Genomic DNA, 13,503 nt, shown 5'->3' with positions numbered 1-13,503 from the left:
TTTGTTTCTAGACAGTGTTTTCTTTTATGCAGGTGAGCAGCCATCAGCTACTCCAACAACAGCGTGATAAAACAAAACAAGCATTGGCAAAGCCAAAAGTGCCTGGCATATTGCCTTTGTCAATGCAGGTTTATTTACTTATTTGTCATCTTTATATATTTAAACTACGTCTTCGGGTTTTACAGTTATTCAAAGACAATGCTACCTTTTCTTTGCGGCACATGAATCATTTTCTTGTGATGTTCGTCTCTCTGGCAGAATTTAATACTGTAACCCCCAGAGGCATAGGGTGTACGGTCGAGTGTCTACACCTCTTCTAAATACTGCCTGCTAGATGTATTCTAATAAGGATAAATGTTATTATTATTATTTAAAAAAAAAAAATGTTACATTTTATTGCAACCTTTCATCCACTGCGTTCGGGTATCTTGTTTTGCTTTTTTTTCTTTTTCTTTTTGTGGCACATGCCAGCAACAAAATAAAAAATAAAAAATGCCATTTCTTGCTAATGCCAGCCGTACAGCCCTATTGGCTTTCCAGTGCTACCGCCTAAACATGACAGTTCAATTGACCAATGAATAAAGAGGGCTGACCCAAAGCCCTCCCTTTCTGTCTGCATTTGTGTATAATTTTATTACAAGGGCTGACAAAATAGCTAAAGTTGTTTCTAGGTTAGGCCTAAAAAAACGATTGCAATGTTAGCTCCTGGCAGCTGATCTTTGAGCAAATGGAAAGCCAGTTTGGGAAACTTCAAATAACTGAGAAAAGAAGTGACCGTCCACAGGGGATCCCTTCAGTGGGCTCGTGCACATTAATGAGAACTAAAGCAGGGTGGAATGAAGGGGGCGGACCAGGCCCTGCACGTCATCCTCTTGATTCCACCACCCCGGAAGCAAACACTCGTCCACCCCAACCCAGATTCTGACCTGGGAACCGATAGGTGCAAATATTTGCTCCGCTCCCCTCCCAACAGGCGTTATTTGGAAACCAGCAAGGATGACCTTGTGTTTACTTTGCAAGGCTGGATTTCCAAAGAGGCCCACGGTGGACGAGGCTGACTCTCGCCCCGGCAGTCTTTACGTAGCTGCAGAGAGAGCTTCTGAGGGGCAGGACAGGATGGGGACATCTTGGATAGGGGTGGAAAAGAACCAGAGATTTGCTTGCTTATAAGTTCCACCAATGAGCAGCTCCAGGCACACTGACACTTCAGCAACAAGTGTCTTTATGAATACAGTGCATGTGAGCACCGGCCAGGCACACAGGCACGTCAGCAACAAGTCCTCTGTGAGTAGAGTGCACTACGAGTATCAGCCAGACGCACACATATGAACGTCTGTGGTGATGCCTGTGTGAGTGCAGTGGACTGTATGAAGCAGCCATATACACAGGCACCTCGTGGCAAGTGCCTGTTTAAGTACAGGGCCACTGAGTATCAGACAGACTCATATACACCTCTGTGGCAGCAACTGCGTGGATGTGGGCAGTTCCACTGAGTATCAGACCACACATATACACCTCTGTGGCGTGGCAACTGCATAGGTGAGGGCAGTTCCACTGAGTCTCAGACCACACATATACACCTCTGTGGCGTGGCAACTGCATAGGTGAGGGCAGTTCCACTGAGTGTCAGACCACACATATACACCTCTGTGGCGTGGCAACTGCATGGGTGAGGGCAGTTCCACTGAGTATCAGACCACACATATACACCTCTGTGGCGTGGCAACTGCATGGGTGAGGGCAGTTCCACTGAGTGTCAGACAGATTTTTAATTTGTATCCAACCAATCCTATTATGGCATAAAGTATGGACTTCTGATTCCGCTAGGCTGAATAGGGCCACCATAGAAGATGCATTGGCATTATCTTACCCGCTGAAAATTCCATGGCTAAATTATATAAAGATTTTTTTTACAGAGCTGGGCTATCCTGAGTTATATTCCACTCCGGTAAAACTGGAAACAATTTCCAGGAAAGAACTGAAAAATATTTGTCTTACTCACCTGGCCGATTTAAGATGGGCCACTGAGGCAAAGAAACCCAGCGTAATGAGGAATTTCATGTTGCAACAAACAGATGGCATGGAACCATATTTGAGTAATGTACTGAACCCAAGGCATCGGTTTGTCCTTACGCGCCTAAGATTAGAGATTTTCCATCGTCTTACTAGCTTCCTGTGTATTAATGATTGGACCCCTGTCTTGGTAAAATGTCCCTGTGATTTAGGCCCTCATTCTGACCTTGGCGGGCGGCGGAGGCCGCCCGCCAAAGTCCCGCCGTCAGGTTACCGTTCCGCGGTCGAAAGACCGCGGCGGTAATTCTGACTTTCCCGCTGGGCTGGCGGGCGGTCGCCTTCAGACCGCCCGCCAGCCCAGCGGGAAAGAGGCTTCCACGGAGTGGAAGCTGTGCGACGGGTGCAGTTGCACCCGTCGCGTATTTCACTGTCTGCGCAGCAGACAGTGAAATACATTTAGGGGCCCTCTTACGGGGGCCCCTGCAATGCCCATGCCAGTGGCATGGGCACTGCAGGGGCCCCCAGGGGCCCTGCGACCCCCCCTACCGCCATCCGGATCCCGGCGGTCGGACCGCCGGGATCTGGATGGCGGTAGGGGGGGTCGGAATCCCCTCGGCGGCGCAGCAAGCTGCGCTGCCTTGGAGGATTCAATGGGGCGGCGGTACACTGGCGGGAGCCCGCCAGTGGTGCCGGTCCGACCGCGGCTTTACCGCCGCGGTCGGAATCCCCATTGGAGCACCGCCGGCCTGTCGGCGGTGCTCCCGCGGTCCTCCGCCCTGGCGGTCTTTGACCGCCAGGGTCAGAATGAGGGCCTTAGTGTCTGAGCAAAGTACAATACACATCCTCTTTTTTTGTAAATTCTATGCAGACTTAAGGAAAGCGTTTGTGATTCCATTTTTAAAATCAATGTATTTTAAACAATGTCGTCCTGCTTTTAATTACCTTCTGTCCTTACCATCAATTATGATTTGCAATGGAATAGCTTTATTTTTATGTGCAGTGATGAAGGCCAGACTATATTATCAAATTACTGAGATAGGGTTTTCTTATTTGTATACATTTTAAACGTATTTTATTAATGACAATAGTACTTGTTTTAAAACATACTCTTATACTGATTTTTTCTGTCATGTTTTTGAACTGTGGCTTTTATGTGAATTTATTTAACTCCTTGTAACGTATCTCGCTATGCGGTCCTTTTAGGGACGGTTTGACTTACTTGTGTTTTCATACTATTTCAAATATTGAGTGATGTTTTTAATATGAATTATCTACTTTTATGATTGTTTTATTCAATCGAATAAAGTATTTTTGATGATGATGAGTGTCAGACAGATGCATAAACACCTCTGGTGCGTGGTGACTCCGTGGGTGAGTGCAGTGCCACTGAGTGTCAGATGCATATACACCTCGGTGGCATGATGACAGCATGAGTGAGTGCAGTGCGACTGAGTGTCAGACGCATATACACCTCCGTGGCATGGTGACTACATGGGTGAGTGCAGTGCCACTGAGTGTCAGATGAATATACACCTCCGTGGCGTGGGGACTGCATGGGTGAGTGCAGTACCACTGAGTGTCAGGCGCATATACACCTCCGTGGTGTGGCAACTGCATGGGTGAGTGCAGTTCCACTGAGTTTCTAACAGATGCATATACACCTCCGTGGGGTGGCGACTGTGTGCGTGAGTGCATGGCCTCTGAGTATTAGACAGATGCATATACACCTCTGTGGCATTGAGACTGCGTGGGTGAGTGCAGAGCCACTGAGTATTAGACAGATGCATATACACCTCAGTTGTGTGGCGACTGTGTGGGTGAGTGCAGTGCCACTGAGTGCCAGACAGATGCATATACACCTCTAGTGTGTGGTGACTGCGTGGGTGAGTGCAGTGCCACTGAGAGTCAGACACATATACACCTCAGTGGCATGACGACTGCATGAGTGAGTGCAGTGCCACTGAGTGTCAGACGCATATACACCTCCGTGGCGACTGCATGGGTGAGTGCAGTGCCACTGAGTGTCAGACGCATATACACCTCTGTGGCGTGGCGACTGCATGGATGAGTGCAGTGCCACTGAGTGTCAGACGCATATACACGTTTGTGGCGTGGCGACTGCATGGGTGAGTGCAGTGCCACTGAGTGTCAGATGCATATAACCACCGTGGCATGCGACTGTATGGGTGAGTGCAGTGCCACTGAGTGTCAGATGCATATAGACCTCCGTGGCCTGGCGACTGCATGGGTGAGTGCAGTGCCACTGAGTGTCAGATGCATATAGACCTCCGTGGCCTGGCGACTGCATGGGTGAGTGCAGTTCCACTGAGTTTCTGGCAGATGCATAATCACCTCTGTGGCGTTGTGACTGCGTGGGTGAGTGCAGTTCCACTGAGTCTCAGGCAGACACATATACACCTCCGTGGCGTGGCGACTGCGTGGGTGAGTGCAGGGCCACTGAGTATTAAACAGATGCATATACACCTCTGTGGCATTGTGACTGCGTGGGTGTGTGCAGGGCCACTGAGTATTAGACAGATGCATATACACCTCTGTGGCGTGGCGACTGTGTGGGTGAGTGCAGTGCCACTGAGTGTCAGACAGATGCATATACACCTCTGGTGCGTGGTGACTGCGTGGGTGAGTGCAGTGTCACTGAGTACCAGAAGGATACATATGCCCCTTTGTGGTGTGACGACTGCCTGGATGAGTGCAGTGCCACTGAGTGTCTGGTGGGGTGGTGACCACATGGGTGATTGTGTGGTGCACCTCTGGTGCGTGGTGACTGCATGAGTGAGTGCAGTGCCGCTGAGTGTCAGACGCATATATACCTCAGTGGCATGATGACTGCATGAGTGAGTGCAGTGCCACTGAGTGTCAGATGCATATACACCTCTGTGGCGTGGCAACTGCATGGGTGAGTGCAGTTCCACTGAGTGTCAGACAGATGTATGCATACCTGTGGCACGACAACTGCGTGAGTGAGAGCAGTGCCACTGAGTATCAGACAGATGCATCTACACCTCTGTGGCGTGGCAACTGCATGGGGAGTGCAGTGCCACAGAGTGTAAGGCAGATGCATATACACCTCTGTGGCGTGGCAACTGTGTGGGTGAGTGCAGTGCGAGTGAGTGTTAAACAGACGCATATACACTGGTGCGTGGTGACTGCATGGGTGAGTGCAGTGCCAGTGAATGTTAGACTGACGCATATACACCTCTGGTGCGTGGTGACTGCATGGGTGAGTGCAGTGTCGCTGAGTACCAGAAGGATGCATATGCCCCTCTGTGGTGTGACGACTGCCTGGATGAGTGCAGTGCCACTGAGTGTCAGGTGGAGTGGTGACCGCGTGGGTGATTGTGTGGTGCACTGTAAGTGGCAGCGAGACACACTGGCACTTCAGAAGCAAGTGCCCGTGGTGGGTGCAATGCTCATCACCTTATGTGTGAGTGCCTGTGTTAGTATAGGCACACCGGTACATTCGGTCCCCTTGTATGTGCAGTGCACTGTGAATAGCAGCCGTGCTTGCAGGCTCCGCAACGGCGAGTGAAGGGAGAATCCTTTCTCGGTTTTACGACTTTAGGACATAGGCCCCTATTAATACTTTTTTTGCGCCGCATTTGTGTCATTTTTTGATGCAAAAACGGTGCAAGCTTACAAAAAACAATTATATTTGGTACGTTTGCACTGCGTTTGCGTAAAAAAAATGACACAAATGTGGTGCAAAAAAAGTATAAATACTAGCCATAACGTCCTCACACACCGTGTATGATGGGTTCTGTATATTTTTTTGTTTCTTTGCCTTACAAAGAAACAATAGAGTGGGGAAAACATATGACATGATGGCCCATATTTATACTTTTTAATTGTATTTTGTAAGTTTGTACCGCTTTTGGATCAAAAAATGACGCAAATGCGACGCTAAAAAAGTATAAATATGGGCCGATGTTTTTGTTGTGTCACGTTAATGTCATGTTGCCCTAGCCCAGACCATGTTTTCTTATCTCATTCTGTATTATTTCATGAGATATGTTGTTGTCTTATGTCATGCTGTTGTGGCCTGTTGTCTTGTCTCTGTTGTGTGACGCTTGTATGCGCTGCTCTTTTGTCAAACTATCATATGTCCTGTAGTGCATCACACTATGACCTTCACAGTGTCTCATGTCAGACTTTTATGTTATATTATTATGTGGTTCACTATAATCAGGGCCACTGGAAATATGGAATGCTGCAGTTGCTCAGTTTTCTGCATAATTATTGAAAAGGCACATTTTGTGATAGCATTATTGCATTATTTTGTCATTTTTACACATGTGGTAACAATGTCTGGACAAAGTAAGGAGGTAGTAGTTAATACCGTTTCCTCTTCTCTCCTCTAGGTGCTGGGCATGCTGGTATGGGCGCTGATCGCTGGCACGGAATATTTCCGCTTTCCTGGTTTCGGCTGGGTAATGTTCATAGCCGTCTGTTACTGGGTCCTGACCGTCTTCTTCCTCATCATTTACATCACCATGGCTTACACCCGGATTTCACACGTGCCGTGGGCAACGGTGGTGAGTACAGAATGAGTACAGCCCTTCTCATCATAATTTATTTATTTGTTCATTTTATTTGTATATCACACGTTTACATGAAGGCCTCTTGGCTCAGAACAGACCTAAAACCACACAGACAAGCACAGAGACCTGTCAGAGGGAACTAGGCTAAAAATTGCAACATTTTTAGCTGTTTCTGAAAAGTTAGATGGCCCAACGTCAGGAGAAGGCTGAGAGGAATGGAGTCCCAAAGTTGAACAGTTTCGGCTCATTTTCTGCTGCCATGGACTGCTCCAGGTCAGGGCTGGTTAGTCGACTGAAAAAAAACATCTTTTTAAGTGCTCACCCGAGTTCTATCAGTTCTAATACTTTTATCAACTACTTAGCAGTGTTTCAGCACTCTGAGACTATCTTGCTGTTGTAGCGCTCTATAAATCTCCTAAATAAATATATACAATAATAAATGAACTGCCCTGAACTGGCTGTCAGAGGACTGAGTCTGCAAGAGTATGTGAGAAGAAGAAGGAAGAAAAGAGGCTCCATTGCAAAGTGCTATAATGCAACCTAGAGGCCCAGAACTATGGCATGAACATATATGACACAATAATAAACTCAACATGGATGGCACTCTCTCCGCGAGGCTAGGGGATGATTAAGAGGCAGAATAGACCAGATTCGAGTTCTGTCCTGAAACACATTCTCATCCTTATTTAGAATCTGGCTGGAAACTAAATTCCTTCAGTTTTAGGACTAGAAGCCACTGGCTGAATTTCCTTCACCATAGGGTGGTTTTAACTCCATTATTTAAAATGTCCTCCACAAATGAGGCCCCAGATTTCCTAACTGCACTAAAATGAAATCAGGTAGCGATTTCCAAAGTTGAGGAACTGAGAAAGAAAATAAACAACCACCAGCTCAGGATTAAGTACTTCAGGCACCTCTGTGAGTAACAGTTGCATGTCAGAAGAGCAACCATAAAAATATTGTGTGTGATACTTAGAAGTCAATATTTCCGAAATACACCTAGATTAAATTGTTCCCAGAGCCTAAGGTTCTTTTCAGACTTTAAAAACTAAATTAATAATTTCTATTTTAAGTGAGAATAGATATTCTCATCCTTAAGTCAATGGGCCTGATTACAACTTTGGAGGAGGTGTTAATCCGTCCCAAAAGTGACGGTAAAGTGACGGATATACCACCAGCCGTATTACGAGTCCATTATATCCTATGGAACTCGTAATACGGCTGGTGGTATATCCGTCACATTTGGGACGGATTAACACCTCCTCCAAAGTTGTAATCAGGCCCTATGTCTCTTACACTGCATTTGCTGTGCAGTTAGACTGTAAAATATGGCATTGCCATAATTTTACCACTGGTAAGCAATTGCATATGTAAACCAAAACCTAGGAAAGTTCCATTGTAGAAGGACTCTAAGAACTGTAGTACATACCTGGAAGTAGATATAGTATAACAAACCATTACAAAAAAATGGATTTGTTGTAGTGTCAGTCTGAAATGCGCAACAGTTGAACTAATACACCCCAATCCAGACTGAGCCTTAGAGCCCAACTTTACTAAGGCTTTGCACCGGCCCTGGTGTCACACAAACCGACACATGCTATTTGACATCCAGTGCAAGAAGAGTTTTGGGCTGGAAATGTGTACTATTCACAGCAGAAAAAACACTTTTGCCCATATTTATACTTTTTTAGCACTGCATTTGCGTAATTTTTTGACGCAAAAGCAGTGCAAACTTGCAAAATACAATTGTATTTTGTAAGTTTTCGCAGCTTTTGCGTCAAAAAGCGACGCAAGTGCAGCACTAAAAAAGTATAAATATGGGCCTTTGTGTCACCTCGTGTCAAGGAGTCATTACCGGGGACAATCAACAAACACACCTACAGGTTTTGATGCAAGTCCAATCTACAACAATAGTCAGACCTGGCTTTACATCAAAAACATAGGGCCAGATTTGCAACAGATTTAAACTGGGGCAGGGCCATGCTGCGTCAAAATTAGCAGAGCTGCAATGCACCAGTTTGGAAACACAGGAATGTGCTGTATTTACAAGAATACGGCACACTCCTGCGTTTCCACCTGCGCCGCCGTTAAATTAAGCAGCCTGCGCCAATGCAGGCATCCTTGCATCATAGTGCAAGGGTGTCTGCGTTGAAGGATGTGATTGTTTATGTGCAGGAAGGTTGACTTTCCTGCACATAAACAATTATCTATGGCATTTTGTTTCTACAGTCTGTGCTGCAAAATGCAGCCCACATAGAAAAAGCAAAAAACCATGCTAACGCCACCCTGAAAGTGGCGTTAGAGTTTGACGCTGCCTCAGACTTGGGAATTCTTGTAAATCTGTGGCAACGTCAAAAGGAATAGGTGTTGCGGTGGAACGTCCACTGCAACACCCATTGCCTGCCCCTCTGATGCAGAAAACTGTGAGTCGGAGGGGCCCATATATACCAGGAGGCGTAAAGCCACAAAAAGTGGCGTTACACCTCCTTGTAAATATGGAGAAGTGGTTAGCGCCACTGGAGCATTGCAAAAGTGACGCTCCGGTGGAGCTGGGGTCTTGAAAATCTGTCCCCTAATGCCTACCTGAGACAGGTGCAAAAAAGGGTAAATGTGTTCATTTCTAAAAAAACGATGCATTGCATGTGTGCTGCAGTGTACTGCACACATACAGTGCGTGGGAACCTTCGGAGTTTGTTTAAGCATGGGGATTTGTTCTGGAAAGGTGTGCCTCCTGTGCAAACACTATGGTAGCCAATGCACACTCAGCGCTGCAGAAAGGGCAAAGCTGGGCATCCTGAAAGACAGCCTTGTTTGAGCACATTTGCTGTTCTCTGCCTGAAAAAATTAGTTAATCTGGGCCTTGGTTTCTGCTGATCCATTAGATACTTTTGCATTTAAAAAATGTCAAGTTCATTTCAGAAATACCACAATGCGATCATTGATTTGCACAACCAGTAATCCTGCTATTACTGTTTTACTTTATAGTTTGCATTAAATTGGAAATCATTTGCAAATACACATTTCCTGCATTTAAAGGGGCAAACTTAGCATAAACCTTTTGCTGGTGCTAATAGGCATAAATATTCTATGCTTCAAAGTGGTATTTCTACCTTGTTTGATGCATTAAATAGTACTTTAGTTTAAAATTGAAATAGCATGCTAAATTCACAAAAATCCACCCACTCCACATTCAGCACGTTCTTTTTCCACTTTCCACATTCTCTGAGTGAGGGTTTCAGGTACCTTATGCCCTCTATTCTACATCAGCTGCTTTGTGTCAGGCACTGTATGTCAGCCATTCATTCACTAAGTGTCAGCTAGACCGTATCATCTAGCCATTCCAGCCTATCACTGCCTGTAAATTGGTGTGTCAGCCACTCTGTGGCAGCTTGCTAATCTTGCCTAATGCTCCCTTTTAGCTACTCTCTGTCAGCCATTTCTTTCATTCACTCTGGGCCTGATTCACAAAGGTAAGCTTGCACTTTTGTGTAGGTTTCACATGAATTCGGTATTCACATACTAGAAGTTTAATTTTCCTAAAAGTAATTTTACAACTGCTTAGTACCCGAACTTGTGGTGAAAACTCCACACATAAAAAGATAGGTCTAACCTGTGTGGAGTTCTCCGGCCGACTGCGTAGTCTCCACACTCCTAAAGTTACTATTAGTAAAATTAAACTTGTAGTTTGTGAATGCCCACAAATAGTAAACTTACACAAACGTGTAAGTTTAACTTTGTGACTCAGGCATTCTGTGTCCACCACTTAATGCTGGCTATGCTGCGTGAACATTACTATTCTAGCCTGCTACTGCCTGTTAACTACACTGTCAGGCACTTTGTAATTTTTCCACCATATTACTGCTTATAAATACCTTGTACCAGGCACTTTTCTTGGTCAGTCAATACTTCATTCTATTTCAGACACTCTGTGTGATTTTAGGTACTCTAGCATATGGCTGTCTGCAAGCCCCTCTAAGTCAGGCACTCTGCAGCCAACATTTAGTATCAGCCACTCCATGCCAGCCACCTTTTAGCCACACCCCATATGGAGCCCATGTGTGTTAACTTCTCGCCCTGCCTTGACACAGTTCTGAAGGCACCTCACTGTCTTCTTCCACAACCCACTCTGAAATGTGTCATGGGGTTACAGAACTTGAGATCTATGACAGTGGTGTAACAAGAGCCCCGCATCCCCTGCAGTCCACACACCACTCTAAAATGTATCGTGGGTTTACAGAACTTGAGATCTATAACAGTGGTATAACAATTGCCCCAGCAGCCCCTGCAGTCCACACACCACTCTGAAATGTGTCATGGGTTTACAGAACTTGAGATCTATGACAGTGGCATAACAATAGGCCCCGCAGCCCCTGCAGTCCAAAAACCACTCTGAAATGTGTCATGTGGTTACAGAACTTGAGATCTATGACAGTGGCGTAATAATAGCCCCCGCAGCCCAAGCTCCATGGGGCCCCCTCCTGCTCTGTGCAGGAGTGTGCCCCTCACCTAAGAGTTCCTGACTGGGTCTAGAGCATGGGAGGGGGTACCTCCATTTATTTTGCAGGGGAGCCCCTCAAGTTTTGTTACACCCCTGATCTATGGACATAAACTTAAACTTCAATTTCTTAGACTTCACAATGACTCTACACAAAGTGCTACAGCTTTAGGGCTGGTGCAGGGTACACTGAATGGGATGCATGGTCTCCAGTGTTATGTGCATGGTATGATCCATTCTGATCCTCTCTCCTGTCATTTCTCCCAGGATCTGTGCTTCAATGGAAGCGCCTTCGTTTTATACCTCATCGCCGCCATAGTGAACGCGTGTTCCATCACTAGGGAGAGGTCGCACTGGAACCACAACTACAACAGCTGGGCGGCATCTACGGTGAGTAGCTACAATAGTTGTATATTTACATCTGTTTTTACAAAGCTCTATCATGGAAACAAGGCCTAAAAGGACAGTTCAACTTTAAGGTGACTACATTATGCACATAAGGCTGAGGTTGTGCTGATCTCACCCTGCACATTAGACCAAGCCATCATTTTCTGGCTGTGTTAATAAGTTAATAATCAGAAATATAGTGCCTAGAAGAAAACATAGCTATAAGCAGAGTCACTGGAATTATGAGATTGTGCAGCCAGGGCTAGTTTTGCATAGTTACAGATTTGCCACATTTGCCACGTAATTCATCATCTGGCACACAATCTACAGATTTTAACAAAAAATGTGTTTCTAGCTCAAATGGTTCAAAAGTTACTAAAAATGCAGTGACAATTGTAATGGGAACGCTATTCCCTGCACCAGCTGGACTCACTTTATGATACAAGACTGGCTCTTATTCACACCCTCTGTGGGTGACGCTGACTCCTGTTGCTGCCACTTGTGGGTCTCCTGAGATGGTCGAATCAGCATTGTATGTCATGTGAATGGTACTTGCATAAATGATCAATAATTGTCTGATACTATGCAATGCGCCCCACGCTGGTTGTTGTTGATGCTTGTACAAGTTGTAAAAAGTACAATAAAAAACAAAATGCAGCGACACATGTTGCAGAGCAGTGAAAGGCCCTTTGCAAACCTGGACCTGTCACTGTTTCATTTCTTGGTGCCGTATTTGGGTATTAACCTAGTACTAATAAGGTTCAACCAATGGCCAGACAGGGTTACCTAGTTTAAAAAAGATGAAATAATGAAGCAATACTACTACAAAACATGCCACATTATGCTACCTAAATTTCCTTTTCTTGACGCATAATTTACTCAACCCTGCTGCATATTTTGGCCCCCTCCTGCCGCATAATTCCAGTGGCCCTGGCTAGGGTGTCTAGGCACCTCAAGTCTCCTGTTACCGGTTCTAATATCACTAGTGAAACTTATGCCTATCTGATCTTCTTATTCCGTCTAAGTGAAGCTGCCTGTGGATGAGGTTAGGATTTCGTGAATAGTTAAAAAAGAATTGGCTTTAAAACAATTGTATAAAAGTCTTTTCACATATACATATATATTTTAAAAAGGCGAGATGGCCACCCTGCTGCTTGTACCTGCATTGCAAGGACTGGAGCTGGGCCATTTCTGGTAGTTTGGACTGAAATGATTAGGGAGTATCTTCATGTACATTTCTCCCCAATGAAGTCTGTTTCTGATTGTGGCCATAGTTCTAAAACAGCTAAAGAGTGATTAAAAATCAAGTGCTGTCCGTGCTGCCCACTCTAAGTACCTCACCGGTTATTGGCTGAAAAGTCATAGGGCCTCATTACGACCTTGGCAGCTATCACATCGGCCGTATTACAAGTTCCATAGGATATAATGGAACTTGTAATACGGCGAGCGGGATATCTGTCACATTTCGGACAGAGTAATCCCCTCCACCAAGGTCGTAATCAGACCCATAGTCTTTGAGGGCACTTTAGCGGTACGATAAAATTACAAGATTTTACTTTCATTGTAGATGGTGTCCTGCTGGAAGGAAAAGCTAGAGTACTTGCCTGCTCTGAGTTTTGTAATGTTATACAATATACAGGGCTGGGGTAGTTGCTTCCCATGAGTTATTCAGACTTGTAACATAAACCCAGCTGTGGCAGTTACCTCTTCTGTGTTCTGTGGGGTTGTACTATAAACAGGGCTGGGGTGGTTGTCTTCTCTGAGTTACATAGGGTTATGCTAAAAACAAGGCTTTGGTGGTTTCCTTCTCTGAGTTGTAAAGGGTTATACTTTAAACCGAGCATGGGTGGTTGCCGCCTCTGAATTGTAAAGGGTTATACTATAAACAGGGCTGGGGTGGTTGCCTTCTCTGAGTTACGTAGGGTTATACTATAAACAGGGCTGGGGTGGTGGCTTTCTCTGTGTTACGTAGGGTTATGCTACAAACAGGGCTGGGGTGGTTGCCTTGTCTGTGTTACATAGGGTTATGCTACAAACAGGGCTGAGGTG

At 45.5% G+C, this 13,503-nt stretch overlaps 1 protein-coding gene across 1 annotated transcript in view; it reads left to right on the top strand.

Moving 5' to 3' along the window:
• CMTM8 (CKLF like MARVEL transmembrane domain containing 8) overlaps nt 1-13,503 on the top strand; it is a 76,953-nt gene that overhangs the window by 58,262 nt on the left and 5,188 nt on the right. The window contains exons 2-3 of the mRNA XM_069211995.1: nt 6,393-6,566; nt 11,335-11,457. Coding sequence (XP_069068096.1) covers nt 6,393-6,566; nt 11,335-11,457 — 297 coding nt within the window. The remainder of the gene's footprint in view (nt 1-6,392; nt 6,567-11,334; nt 11,458-13,503) is intronic.

Source organism: Pleurodeles waltl, chromosome 10 (genome assembly GCF_031143425.1).
Source record: "Pleurodeles waltl isolate 20211129_DDA chromosome 10, aPleWal1.hap1.20221129, whole genome shotgun sequence".
Lineage (NCBI taxonomy): Eukaryota > Metazoa > Chordata > Amphibia > Caudata > Salamandridae > Pleurodeles > Pleurodeles waltl.
Note: the sequence above shows the minus strand (reverse complement) of the source record. Positions and strands in the feature narration are given on the sequence as shown.